Here is an 11,546-nt window from a genome sequence, read left to right on the forward strand (position 1 = left end):
GAGTATCCTGTTCTGGCATCCGGTCTAGAGCCTGGACCTGTTGCAGAACATGACGTTGTTCAAAATACGTGCCATCGCGAATCAGATTCTCGATTGCCAGGTCTGGACCGTTGCATGACACCATGTTCTCCACGACGTGGGTCATGGTTTCAAGCACCCCGGATGCCCTCCCGCTGGCAACTTGTGAAGCATCGTATTTCACCGTCACCGAGATCTCGCTATCATCCGGACACGCAATGACCGAGAGTGGCACGTTGGAGACCTCCCGGCCTCCGATGCATTCAAGATAGAGTCCTTGTCCAAACTCAACTCGACCGTGTTGATCGTGATTCTCAAGTATCAGTATCGTGTCAATGACTTGGGAGTCGTCTGGCAGCGAAGGGAGGATACTCGACGCCGGCAGCCAGGAATGGGATGCAGCCTGACCCGAGATTCTGTGAAGGTAATGCAGCAAGCGACGAACACTGCAGTTCTTAGAGGTTGGGACGAGGCAGGGGACTGCATTGATAAAGTTGCCAATCGTCGACAGAGCATCCGGTATGTCTGGGTCGCGGCCATTTGAGGTCACCCAGAATAATGGCGTGGTTGTTCCCGTGAGGCGAGCAAGCGACACGCCCAATGCGGCTTGGAAGAGAATCGCCGGTGTTGTCCCATGCTGCATTGCGGCATCGCGCAAGGCCTGAGCTGTCGAGCAGCTCAGTCGATGTTCAAGTTGACAGCTCCTCCTTTGACCTGAGACAGCTTGGCACCCCCCGTCCTGCACGAGAGAGGCCGACTGGCCGCCGGCGACATACTGAGACCAGAATTCCACAGCCTTGCTGTTGTCTCGCGATTGAAGAGCTGCCGAGAAAATGGAGAACGAATGGCCAGGATCAAGAGGCTGCTGATTCTGGTACGCGTTGGCGAAATCTGATAGAAGTTGCTTTAGTGACCAACCATCCACCACGGCGTGATGGCAGGTTAGAACAGCGAGATGCTCTTCGGTTGCGAGGGAGAAGATGGTGAGAGCACTCGTTCTCTGGTAGATCGATAATGCGGACTTTCGGATTGTCAGTAGCTCCTTCTCGAGTTCATCATCCGTCAGGGGGACACGTTCGGTCACCCAGAAATGAGTGGTGGAGCTTGCAGACCTCCTTTCGACAGCGAAAAACTCCAGAGGACCATTAGAAAGGGAGATGTAGCAGGTCCGCAGAGAGGGATGGGCCTGGCACACACTAGTCCAGGCGTCTTGAAGACGAGCAACGTCCAACGGTCCGGTGAAACGCAGCAGCAACTGGGTGGCATAGAGCTCTGGATCGATGAGTGACTGTGCGAGCATCGTCTGCTGCATGGCACTCGGTGAGTAGATCTTGTCAACAGCATTGGACTCTTGATCGTGGCACTGAGCATTCACGGCATCCAACAGACGCTTGGGCATGCTCTCGTTGTAGCCTGGATAATGTCGGCGTAACCAGTCCATCGGGTCTTCCCTGGCTTGTTCCACCGAGCTTTCCTTGGTCACTGTCGCTGTAGCAATTCTGCTTTCTTCGCCCTTTGTCTCCATCTGCAACGGAGTCAAGACCCTTGTCAATCCGGCGAGCGTGGGATGGGCCATCATCAGACGCACACTGCAGCCCTGGACCCCGCGATGGCGAGCCTGAGAGCAGAAGCGAATGGCCGTGATACTATCTCCGCCGGTCTTGAAGAAGGAACTATCCGCAGAAACGCCTGCGGCTGCAGGAAGAACAGTGGCCCAGCACTCGCGCAGTGAATCCATCAAACTGGAAGTTCTATCTTGCGGGTGCTCGCATTCCCGACTGACCAGAGATGCATATTGCTCGGCGGTATCAGTCTGCTGTAAATCTCCGAACCACTGTTTGAGTAGGGGCCGGTTCGCCTTGCCCGTGACTCCGCGGGGCATTGGGGAGATGGGGATCCAATATCGAGGAACCATGGCAGCCGGCAGGGCGTCGGATACTCGGTCACGAAGAATATTCAACTGCTTGATGCGGCTCTGGTTGTCTAAGGGTAGTACACGGGGGGATTTCTCCTCGCTGGACGACTCGCGCTCGCCAACGAAGGCGACCAGAACCGCACCCTCGCCCGAGTGATGGGTTCCCACGATCAACACACCCTGCCCTTGGGTTGGAAGCAGGGACTGATCCACTGTCGACTCGGCCTCACCGAGATTGAATCGAACCCCGTTTATCTTCACCTGGTCATCCACCCGGCCTCGCAGATAGAAATATCCCTCGGCGTCGATAGAGCACACATCGCCGCTATCGTACATCCGTCCCAACCGGGGATGCTCTATGAAACGGTTATTAGCGCTCATTGGACGCAGATAGCCGGCACTGAGCTGGTCCACCTTTCCAGGGACTCGTGCTGCGATGGCAAGCCTTCCGACCCAGCCCGTGGGAAGAACATGGCCGAACTCATCGATGACAGTCGCACGCACTGTGGGAATCGGCTTTCCAATGCAAGATCCTCTCTTATGGCCCGGGCGAGGAGAGCCCGTCGTGATGTAATATCCATGCGTGTTGATGGTAGCCTCGGAAGGACCACAGCCCACAAGAATACTCACCTGCGGCTCCCATCGCTGCAACAGCTTTAGAGGGATGGGTTCTCCACATAGAATGAGACAACGGATGGATGGCACCTGGCTCGACCCATCCAGATGGGCTATCAGGGTCGGGGTCGTCATCACATGGGACACAGTGAAGGCATTCAGGAGATTGCCAAGGTCCGATATGAATCGATCGTGTGGAGCTACGGCGATGCTCGCACCGGCACCCAAGGTGACGAAGATCTCGGCCAGTGAAACATCAAAAGTCACATTGCTCAGCATGGCTACTCGGTCCTTGGGGCGGATCCCGCACAGACCAATATGGCTCATGACGGATGCAGTAGCTGAATGATGGTTGATCTGGAAGCACTTTGGAGCTCCTGTGGAGCCCGACGTGAATCCAAAACATGCTGCGGCGGCGCTTGGTGGATGGCGGTTCGGTGCCTCGACGAACTCTGGGTGCTCAGTGGGCTGTTTCGAGAAGTCGACGAGGCCGATATCAAAGACGAAGGATGCATTGGACGGCATCCTGAACTGCCTTGCCGAGCCTTCAAACTCGGCGTCGGTGATGACCAGCCGGGGGAGCACCACGTCGATCTTGGACTGGTTCACAGCCGGCTTCTCGTGGACATCCATCGCGACAAACGCAGCACCGGTGTATAGCACTGCTATCATGGCCACCACATATTCTATCGATTTTTCCAGGAACAGTGTCGCCGTCGAGCCAGGTCCAAGGCCACATGCCCTGAGCTCAGCTGCCAGGATCAGGATACGATGGCCGAGGGCAGCAAAGCTAAGCCTTCTGTTGAAAGATTCAATGGCCACGGCATCGCCATGCTGATGGATTGCCTTGAACACGAGGGCATCCAGGTAACAACTTTCTGGGTGGTCCAGGAGGTTGGACCGCTGAGACAGAGACATGGCAGTGGTAGAATGCACCATGGTTGCTTCTTCCATTTCGTCGCTGCACAAGGGGATATCTCTCAAGACAGTATCAGGACCGTAAGTGCCCAGTCGGCGAACCATATTTGCGAAGCTGTCGGTAATGCTGGCAATGAAATCGGGCCGGAATGCCGTCTGCTGGTACTCAACGATCACGCGCGACTGGGCCGTTGATTCATCGACATATAGAATGAGAGGATAAGGGCCACTTCTGGTCACCAGATCAACCCGGCTGACGTTGCTGGCGGATATTCCAGCTTGCATGACCTGTCCGGCTTGGGATCTGTCATGGTAGACAAAAACGACCTCGGTCAAGGCCCTGTCGGTGTCTGCAACCGACAGCCAATCCACAACTTGCTCGATGGACTGCACATGGGAAACCGCTTCCCAGTATGTATCGTGAGTGGCGTCACGGACACTCCGGAAGCTCTGGTCACAATCGATCCTCACGGGCAACGGGATGGCAAGCACACAGCAGCCCATGACGTCCTGATAGCGGGGATGCTCTAGTCGCGTGGATGTAGGAATTCCCAGCAGAAACTGCGAACGCTGCGCGATGCGAGCAAGAAACACCTGGCACACGGAAAGCCAGCAATCAAACCGGGTGGAGGATTTGCCGCACGACGACAGAAAGCGTTCGACCTCGCTGGTTGGCAGAGGACGACAGTGGAAGCGACTGCGATTCCCATCGGAGATGGCCGTAGACGATTGGACCTCTGAACACTCTCCCTGTCGGGTGAGCAGGCCCTCTAACCATGACTCCGACCAGGCAGGATCGGCTTGTTGTGCCCACCAGGATCGATCATCCGCCTCTCTGTCCGCCATGGATTGGGTTTGTTGTGCGGCCGATTCGCGATAGGAAGCTCGCAGCAATGAGGATGGCTCGCCTGAAGAATACAGGTTGAATATATCTTGTACCAGAGCCTCGAACGACCACTCATCAATGGCAAGGTGATGCACGCGGAAGTGGATCATCACATCCTGGAGATCTGCTGACATTTCATATACGGACACTCGCAGAGGGGAAGTACAGGAGACGTCGATGCACGCATCGCCAACCTCGTGGATGAGCTGTTGGGCAGTGCTCTGGATGGCAGAGATGTTGCTACTGGCCGCCATCTCGCACAGCTGAGAGAAGTTGAAATAGACAAGCACTGGCAGTAGGCTCTCTGGTGGATGAACGACTCCACTGACTTGTGCATCGTCGTCATCGTCCAGCTCGTACGTGCACCTCAAAGATTCATGGACCCGGCATATCTGACGCACTGCATCGAAGAACCTCTCGAGATTGATTTGAGGTCTTTTCAAGTCAAAGATGAAATTACAGTTGTAGGCGCCATTTCCAAGCACTTGATGAGCATTAAAGATGCTTTTCTGGCCCGGCGCAGCCCTGAATCGGGTCGAGGCCGCCGAATAATGGGGCAATGAAGGCACGGTTCTTTCGCTTTCCTCGTCGCGAGACTCGATTAGTTGAACTAATTGTTCCACTGTGTGGTGATGGAATACGTCTCTCAGACGGATGCTCTTCCCAGTGGTCTTCAGAATCTCTCGTGTCACAAATAATGCGTCCATCGAGGAGAGGCCCCAATTTCGGAGATCCTCGTCGACAGGAACCGTGTGTCGTAGACGATGACTGACGATTGACGCGACCTGCGAGACCAGGTCGGTGCAAGGGGCGGAATGATCCAGCTTCTCCATCTCCTGCACCAGACGAGACTCAAGCAGAGCCTCCAGTCGTTGATGGTCGACCTTCTGGCTTCGGTTCTGGGGCATTGCATCCAGCACCAAGATCCATGGAACCATGTACGCTGGTAGGGCTTCTAGACATGCTGTTGATAGTGATTTCCTGAGGGCCATCGCCACCGGACTTTCATCGATCCCCAGGGGATCATCAGGTGTGCTGAGCTCTCTGCTCGAAGTGACAAAAGCAAACAATCGTGTCTGATCTCCATCGGCCTTTCGAGCTCGCACCACAGCCCAGCCGACATGCGGGCTCAGTACTTTCTCGATTTCCCCGAGCTCCACGCGTTGGCCGTTCACCTTGACCTGTCTATCGGCTCGGCCCATCAGATACAAATCCCCATTAACGGCCAGGTAGCCCAGATCGCCCGTGGCGTACCATGCCGGCTCGCCGGCTTTTGGCTGACAAGTTGGAGTGAGAGTAAAGCCTTGGCTCTCGTGCTGCTGAACGAAGAAGCTCCGGGCAGTGTTCTCAGGATCCTGCCAGTACCCAGCGGCCACGCTGGTTCCTGCCGCAAAGATCTCTCCGGGGTGGCCAGCCGCCACCGGTTGGCGCGAGATGGGATCCAAGATGGTTATCCGGGCATGTGGTGAGGCTTGGCCGACGTTGGCCAGCGCGACATTCGGAGACAGGGGCTGCGAGACTATCGAGGAGGCTTCACACGGGCCTGTGATGGATTAGCATGTCATTTCGTGTCTTGGACTATGCGGCCAGAAATGTAGGTAGTCATACCATAGAGGTTTCGCAACACAACCCTGGGTGCCCAGGCGGATACAACTTCGGCAGACACCGGTTCTCCGCACGTCACCACATATCGCAGGGAGGGCACTTCTTCAGGCTTCATGGTGGCCAGCACAGTGGGGGTCAGATGGATGGTGTCTGCCTGCATGGTTTGGATCCAGTCGGACAACCGGTCGAGCATTTTCTCCTGCGACACCTGGCAGATGCATGCGCCATGAATCAGGGCGCCTAGAATGTCAATCATATGAACGTCGAACGAGCAAGAGGCAAACTGGAAGATTCGTGACCCCGCTGCCATGGATTCCAATCGCCCCAGGGCCACCACGGGGTCAATGAGGTTGCGATGGGTCAGAAGAACGCCTTTTGGTAGCCCTGTACTCCCTGATGTGAACAGTATCGCGGCAATATCATCGGCGTTGACGGTTCGCCGGGGAGGCTGGCCATCGGATCCTTCTGTTTTCATACAACTCGAGGGATCGACAACGCAGCGTTCAAAGGCTTCATACCATGAGGCGGGAGTGGAAGGAACAACGTTGGTCATCACAACCGGGGGATCGAGGCGAGTCAACATGGCATGTAGACGTTCAGAGGGGAGGTGCGGATCCAAGGGCACATAAACTGCTCCGAGACGACTCAGCGCAAGAATCACGGTAATCTGAAGCGGACATCGAGGCAGCAGGACCGGGACGAGCTGGCCGTGCTCAATTATCGGTGCCAGCACCGCGGCCAGTCGGTCTGACTGACGGGACAGGTCGTGATAGCTGACTGCGACCGAGGACTCGAATTCAATGGCAGCAGCATTGGGGTGGCACGAGGCCATGGCCGTGAAGAGACCATGGATCGTGTGTCTCCCTTCATTCGAATTAGCCATAGTTCTTGCGTCCACAAGCTTTTGCAATCAAGCAATTGAATCGATGCCCAGTATTAGAGACTGGATTATAGTAGAGTGCAAGTATTCGCATGGAATTGGAATCATCGTCAGCATGAGGAGGGGTATCCTCCGTGAGCTCTTTAGGGTCCTGACCAGGCTCCTAGACTCGTTGAACTATTGACTAACATGTCGGTCAGTAACTACACGAATTCCCCTGACCTGAAAATCAGTCTTCGAGGTGCGCCAGAGATGTTCCACAGCGTAGCCAGCCACCATGTTCCTACTCGATACGAATTGCAAAATGAAAAATACTGTGTAATCAGAGTAACCAGCCCCTTGATCATAGAGTTTTAGAGGTAAGGAGTTTGTATCATGTCAATTTGGGAAATCCTTTCTAGTATTGTTTTAATACTTACAGTGGAAGATCTCATTGTATTCACTATTGAATGTCGATGAAGGTGTGATTTCTTGATCTACACATAAATGCAAGTTATATATCACTGTGCATGATCAGAGCGGTAAAACTGCCCAAAAGTAATTGCCTCACTGTATTGACCAATGTGATAAGCGAGTGAGAAAGCTGAAAGTGGTAACAATCGACGTTCAATCGAGTAATCCTACGATTACAGGGTCCAGCTGACATGTCTATCATCCAGTAACATATCCATGTAGTGTGGAAAAGCAACGGGATAGCGCTTATAAACCCCCACCCACCTTTAGGTACGGGCCGCGCGGCGGGCTGGATGAACCGATGCAGCCAAGGATTTGTGATGTGACGGCGGCGGACGATCCTCGAGCGGATGAGACAAAAAGACACCGTGAATGCCATGAGACGTTTCCGATAGTACCCCGCAAATCACGTGTGTGGGGGGTGCCTCTGCCCATCTGTTATCAGGTTACCACCACGTACTATCAACTCATCACTATCCAGAAACCAGCATCATGGCTACTCCGGTCGAGTTTCTCCCTCCAGCTCTTGCAGAGGACACTCTACGTGCCTTTGCCGCGTCTCAGCACCTCCCGAATCCCATTGCCATCCAAGCGTTGACCGTCACAGCCGAATACCACTCGATCTATGTCTTGTCATTCAGCCCCGACGATGGAAAGGCCATTTCTCCCTCCCTCGCTATCACCCCCGATGGCTCTGTTGATCTGATCCTCCGCGTTTCAGGCCAGCATATTCCCCGTATCAAGACCGAAAATGAAGTGGCCGTGATGACCTGGGTGCGGGAGAACACTACCATCCCCATCCCAGCAGTGATCCGATATGACGCCACGCCTAATAACTTACTCGGGCATGAATTCTCACTCCTGGGGCGTGCTCCGGGGAAGGCTCTGCATCAGATCTATGATGACCTGTCCCAGGGGCAGCTGGAACAGATTGTCGACCAGATCATTGATATCCTTGTGCAGCTTCACAAACAGTCCTGGCACAGCATCTCGGGGCTTGCCTTCTCCCCATCTTCTCATGCGGTCATTCCAGGTCGGGTGGTCGAGGAGACCTTCTGGCAAGCCCCCGAGGTGGCTCGGCACTTCCCATCCTCTGAATCGGTTGACACCCTCAACCTCCAAGGACCCTATGAATCGTACACTGCATATATTGCGGGGTCGATCCGTACATATCAGCATATCATCCGCCTGCATCCATCCCTCGAACCATTCCGGGATCTTCTCCCCCGGTTGGATGCCTGGGTGGACGCACTTGGTCAGCATCCAGAGCTGAACAATACGCGCTACGTGCTGGCACACAAGGACCTCCATATGGCCAATATCATGTACGACGAATCCACCGGACGCATTACCGCGATCCTTGACTGGGAATTTTCCGGCGTTGTCCCCAGCCAGCGGTGGGATCCGTCTCGGGCATTTCTATGGAATGGCCAGCGCAGTGCCAGTGCTGCGGAGGAGCAGAAACGGCTACGTAAGATGTTTGAGGAGCGGTGCGAGGCTCGTGGGGTAGGTGAGCTGCTGGACGAGGCAGAACATACCTCTGCGTTGCAGGAGACCATGCAGGAGGGGATTTCCTACTTGCGGGCCATTGTCGAAGTTTGTCCGCGGGGGCAGAAACAGGATAAGGTTGGGGGGTGGCGAGCGATGGTGGAGGCTTGCCTGGAGGCGTTTGACGTTTAGTTTCTATGTAGACAGATTGTCTGGCAATAATCGCAGTGAAATACAGAACCAAGTCCAGTACAAGATGTAGTCCTAGATCTTATGCGTGGCCTTCGCCGGATCATCTGTGCCATCATTCTGGCGAGTCCATGAATCCCCCATGGCCTGGTTAGCCACCCAGCTAGCCTGCACCGCTTGGTCAACTACCTCCGAAGCCCGATAGTTGTCCAGCGTGGCCATTGCCTTGGCAGTGCTTCCACCGGGCACACAAACATCCGAAAGCAACTTGCTCAGCGACTCTGGCGGGCACTGCCGGGCTAACATCGCTGCCCCCAGAAAGGACTGGACAATGAGATCCTGGGCAGCATGCGCGGGGATGCCTCGAGCAGTCGCGGCGTCAGCCAGGGAGCGCATGAGGTGAAAGGCATAAGCGGGGGCAGATCTGTATATCCATGCAGGGTGTTAGCCCATCAAAGACGGGATCGAAACAGTAAGGGACCTATGCGGCGTACCCCGACACAGCAGCAACAACATCCATCATCTCCTCACGGTCCAGAACCTCGACGGTCGGAGAGATGGCGCGAAAGACATGATCGACCTGATTCATCGACTTCGCGTCGACCCATTGGTTGGCGAAAAGAGCAGTCGCCCCTTGCCCCGCGGCAACAGGGGTGTTGGGCATAGACCGCACGATCGGCGCCCTGGGAGGCAATTCCTGCGCCAGCTGTGACATGGTGATTCCGGGACAAACCGTGACCACGACGGGAACATGAGGGCTGCGGTGAAAACTCATGTAAGCCTCAGAGATATCACGGCACACACTCGCAGTGTACTGCGGCTGAGTGCCTATCACGACTATGTGAAGCGGTGATGGAGGAGATCCCTGCCAGATGCGAGCGTCTTTGTTGTCGGCGGTGACCAGAGCAGTGGGATAGTCGCGCTGAAGACCAGACAGCTGCTGAGGGTTGCGAGTGGTCAGGGACAGGCGATAATTCTTGGTTGGCTGGAGAGACACAGATCGCAGAAGACCGTCGACAATGTTACGGCCCAGAGTGCCGCAGCCAATGATGGTCAGTTGAATTTGCACGGGAGGCATGGCTGGCATGGACAGAGTGAACAAGTTTGACGCGTGTTGCTGGTCTACAATCGGCTTTCTTTTATGCCCTTTTTTTTTTTTTTCTTCCCCCCCTCGCAGTACGCCGGGGCAGATCTCTTATTAGTTGCCTTCATCAGTCGAACAAGGCAAGAGCACTGTGGATCGTTCAACAGCAGCTGACATTTGACATGCATGCCATGGAGAAGGCAAACAGGCGAGAAGTGAAAATTACACGCATGTTACAAATGATACCTGGGTATGCTTTCTATTTATCAACTCTATGCCTCTACACATCTGATTATGAGTCTGCTTTCTGTTATCCCCATCTTGATGGTCATTGCCATTCACAATGCTGGCAACCAAGACTTTCCTACTTCCCTCTTCCCGAGTCTGTATTTCGGGCCTTAGGAATCTGTCCGCCAGCGCCCTTGCTAAGGCTACTGCGACTTCTACTTCCTCATCGTCTCCAAGTACCGGTACTGCCATTCACCCCCCATGGCCCGACGGTCCTCTCCGAGTCTCTCCCTGGCAGCGGCAAGAGGCCCTCCCTCTAACCCGTCAGGCCTTCCTGGATCTCCTGGATGGCCGCACCCCGGCCATCAACGAGCCAGGCTTCCTGTCCAAAGAAGTAGCGCAAAAGATTACGGACGAGGTCAGCCCCCGAATCTTACCGTACCAGCACGTCGCAGGCCCGCCGCTGGAGAAGGTGGGTGTGGCCCAGTTTGAATTCCAGGCGCAGTCTGAAGAGGATTTCAAGAACCGGGATGCCGGCTGTAGGTCATTCCATCTCCTCTACGTCGCTTAAAAGGCTAAGGCAGAATATCAAAACACCCAGTCAAGGATCGGTATTTCGAGCAGGCCGCCGCAAACGCTCCTCTCCACGACCAACTAACGGAAAAGGTCGGCGATAACCCTTGGGCCCGGATCATGGCACACATCGCCTCGCTGGTGCCGGAATGGGATGTCGTGCGGGCTTCGGAAGGGCCGGGGAGAACCTACTTCTCTGGCATCTACCGGGTGATCAACAAATCGACCCCCATCCACTGTGACTGGTCGCCCTTCGACTCGGCCACCGAGGACTGGATCGTCAACCGCATCACCCGGCAAGCCGTGTTTAATCTGTACTGTGCCGATTTCCGAGGCGGCGAGACACTTGTGTACGATGTGCAGTGGTCGCCCGAGGCCATGCGGTATAGGGACCCAGCAACGTATGGATATTTCCCGAGTATGGTGGAGGGGCATAGAAGCTATACCTTCAGTCCTGGACAGGGAGACTTGTGTCTGTTCAACTCGCGGAACATGCATGAGGTGAAACCGGTGCAGGAGGATGACCATCCAACTCTGGGCAAGTGGTCGCCACCTAGGGTTACGTTGAGCAGTTTTATGGGGTTGTTGCCAGAGAGTGTTACGGGGGGGAGGCCGCAATTGATCTTCTGGTCTTGATGCAAGTAGTATATATAGCCAGTGGGTACGGCACAGACGACGAATACATGAGTGAAGG

The 11,546-nt window shown here is 55.0% G+C and overlaps 4 protein-coding genes across 4 annotated transcripts; 2 read left to right on the top strand and 2 right to left on the bottom strand.

Annotated features, from left to right (window-relative positions):
- Positions 1–324: 324 nt before the first annotated feature.
- ASPWEDRAFT_151732 (uncharacterized protein) lies at positions 325–7,212 on the bottom strand (the record flags this gene model as incomplete). Its single annotated transcript, XM_040829613.1, has 3 exons — positions 5,961–7,212; positions 5,489–5,895; positions 325–2,152 (listed from the first exon to the last, which is right to left on the bottom strand). Coding segments are annotated over exons 1-3 (3,114 nt in total), but the record flags the coding sequence as incomplete, so codon positions are not given.
- Positions 7,213–7,599: 387 nt separating this feature from the next.
- Positions 7,600–9,075, top strand: ASPWEDRAFT_37945 (phosphotransferase family protein). The gene has a single exon (XM_040834796.1). The coding sequence runs from the start codon at positions 7,783–7,785 to the stop codon at positions 8,968–8,970; it is 1,188 nt and encodes a 395-aa protein (XP_040690054.1). The 5' UTR covers positions 7,600–7,782; the 3' UTR covers positions 8,971–9,075.
- On the bottom strand, positions 8,922–10,143 carry ASPWEDRAFT_405376 (pyrroline-5-carboxylate reductase family protein). The gene is made up of 2 exons (XM_040835340.1): positions 9,462–10,143; positions 8,922–9,391 (listed from the first exon to the last, which is right to left on the bottom strand). Exons 1-2 carry the CDS (start codon positions 10,052–10,054, stop codon positions 9,043–9,045), a joined length of 942 nt encoding a protein of 313 aa, XP_040690055.1. The 5' UTR covers positions 10,055–10,143; the 3' UTR covers positions 8,922–9,042.
- A 251-nt stretch (positions 10,144–10,394) lies between these two features.
- On the top strand, positions 10,395–11,488 carry ASPWEDRAFT_169904 (uncharacterized protein; the record flags this gene model as incomplete). Its single annotated transcript, XM_040830536.1, has 2 exons — positions 10,395–10,818; positions 10,881–11,488. 2 exons carry the CDS (start codon positions 10,395–10,397, stop codon positions 11,486–11,488), a joined length of 1,032 nt encoding a protein of 343 aa, XP_040690056.1.
- Between the last annotated feature and the right edge of the window lie 58 nt (positions 11,489–11,546).

This window comes from Aspergillus wentii (genome assembly GCF_001890725.1).
Source record: "Aspergillus wentii DTO 134E9 unplaced genomic scaffold ASPWEscaffold_3, whole genome shotgun sequence".
Classification (NCBI taxonomy): Eukaryota; Fungi; Ascomycota; class Eurotiomycetes; order Eurotiales; family Aspergillaceae; genus Aspergillus; species Aspergillus wentii.

Excerpts from the sequence above, each read along its gene's own strand:
- ASPWEDRAFT_37945 (XM_040834796.1), top strand. The coding sequence starts at position 7,783 with ATGGCTACTCCGGTCGAGTTTCTCCCTCCAGCTCTTGCAGAGGACACT.
- ASPWEDRAFT_405376 (XM_040835340.1), bottom strand. The coding sequence starts at position 10,054 with ATGCCAGCCATGCCTCCCGTGCAAATTCAACTGACCATCATTGGCTGC. Across the intron at positions 9,392-9,461 it reads GTTGTTGCTGCTGTGTCGGG|ATCTGCCCCCGCTTATGCCT; the intron begins GTACGCCGCATA and ends ATGGATATACAG.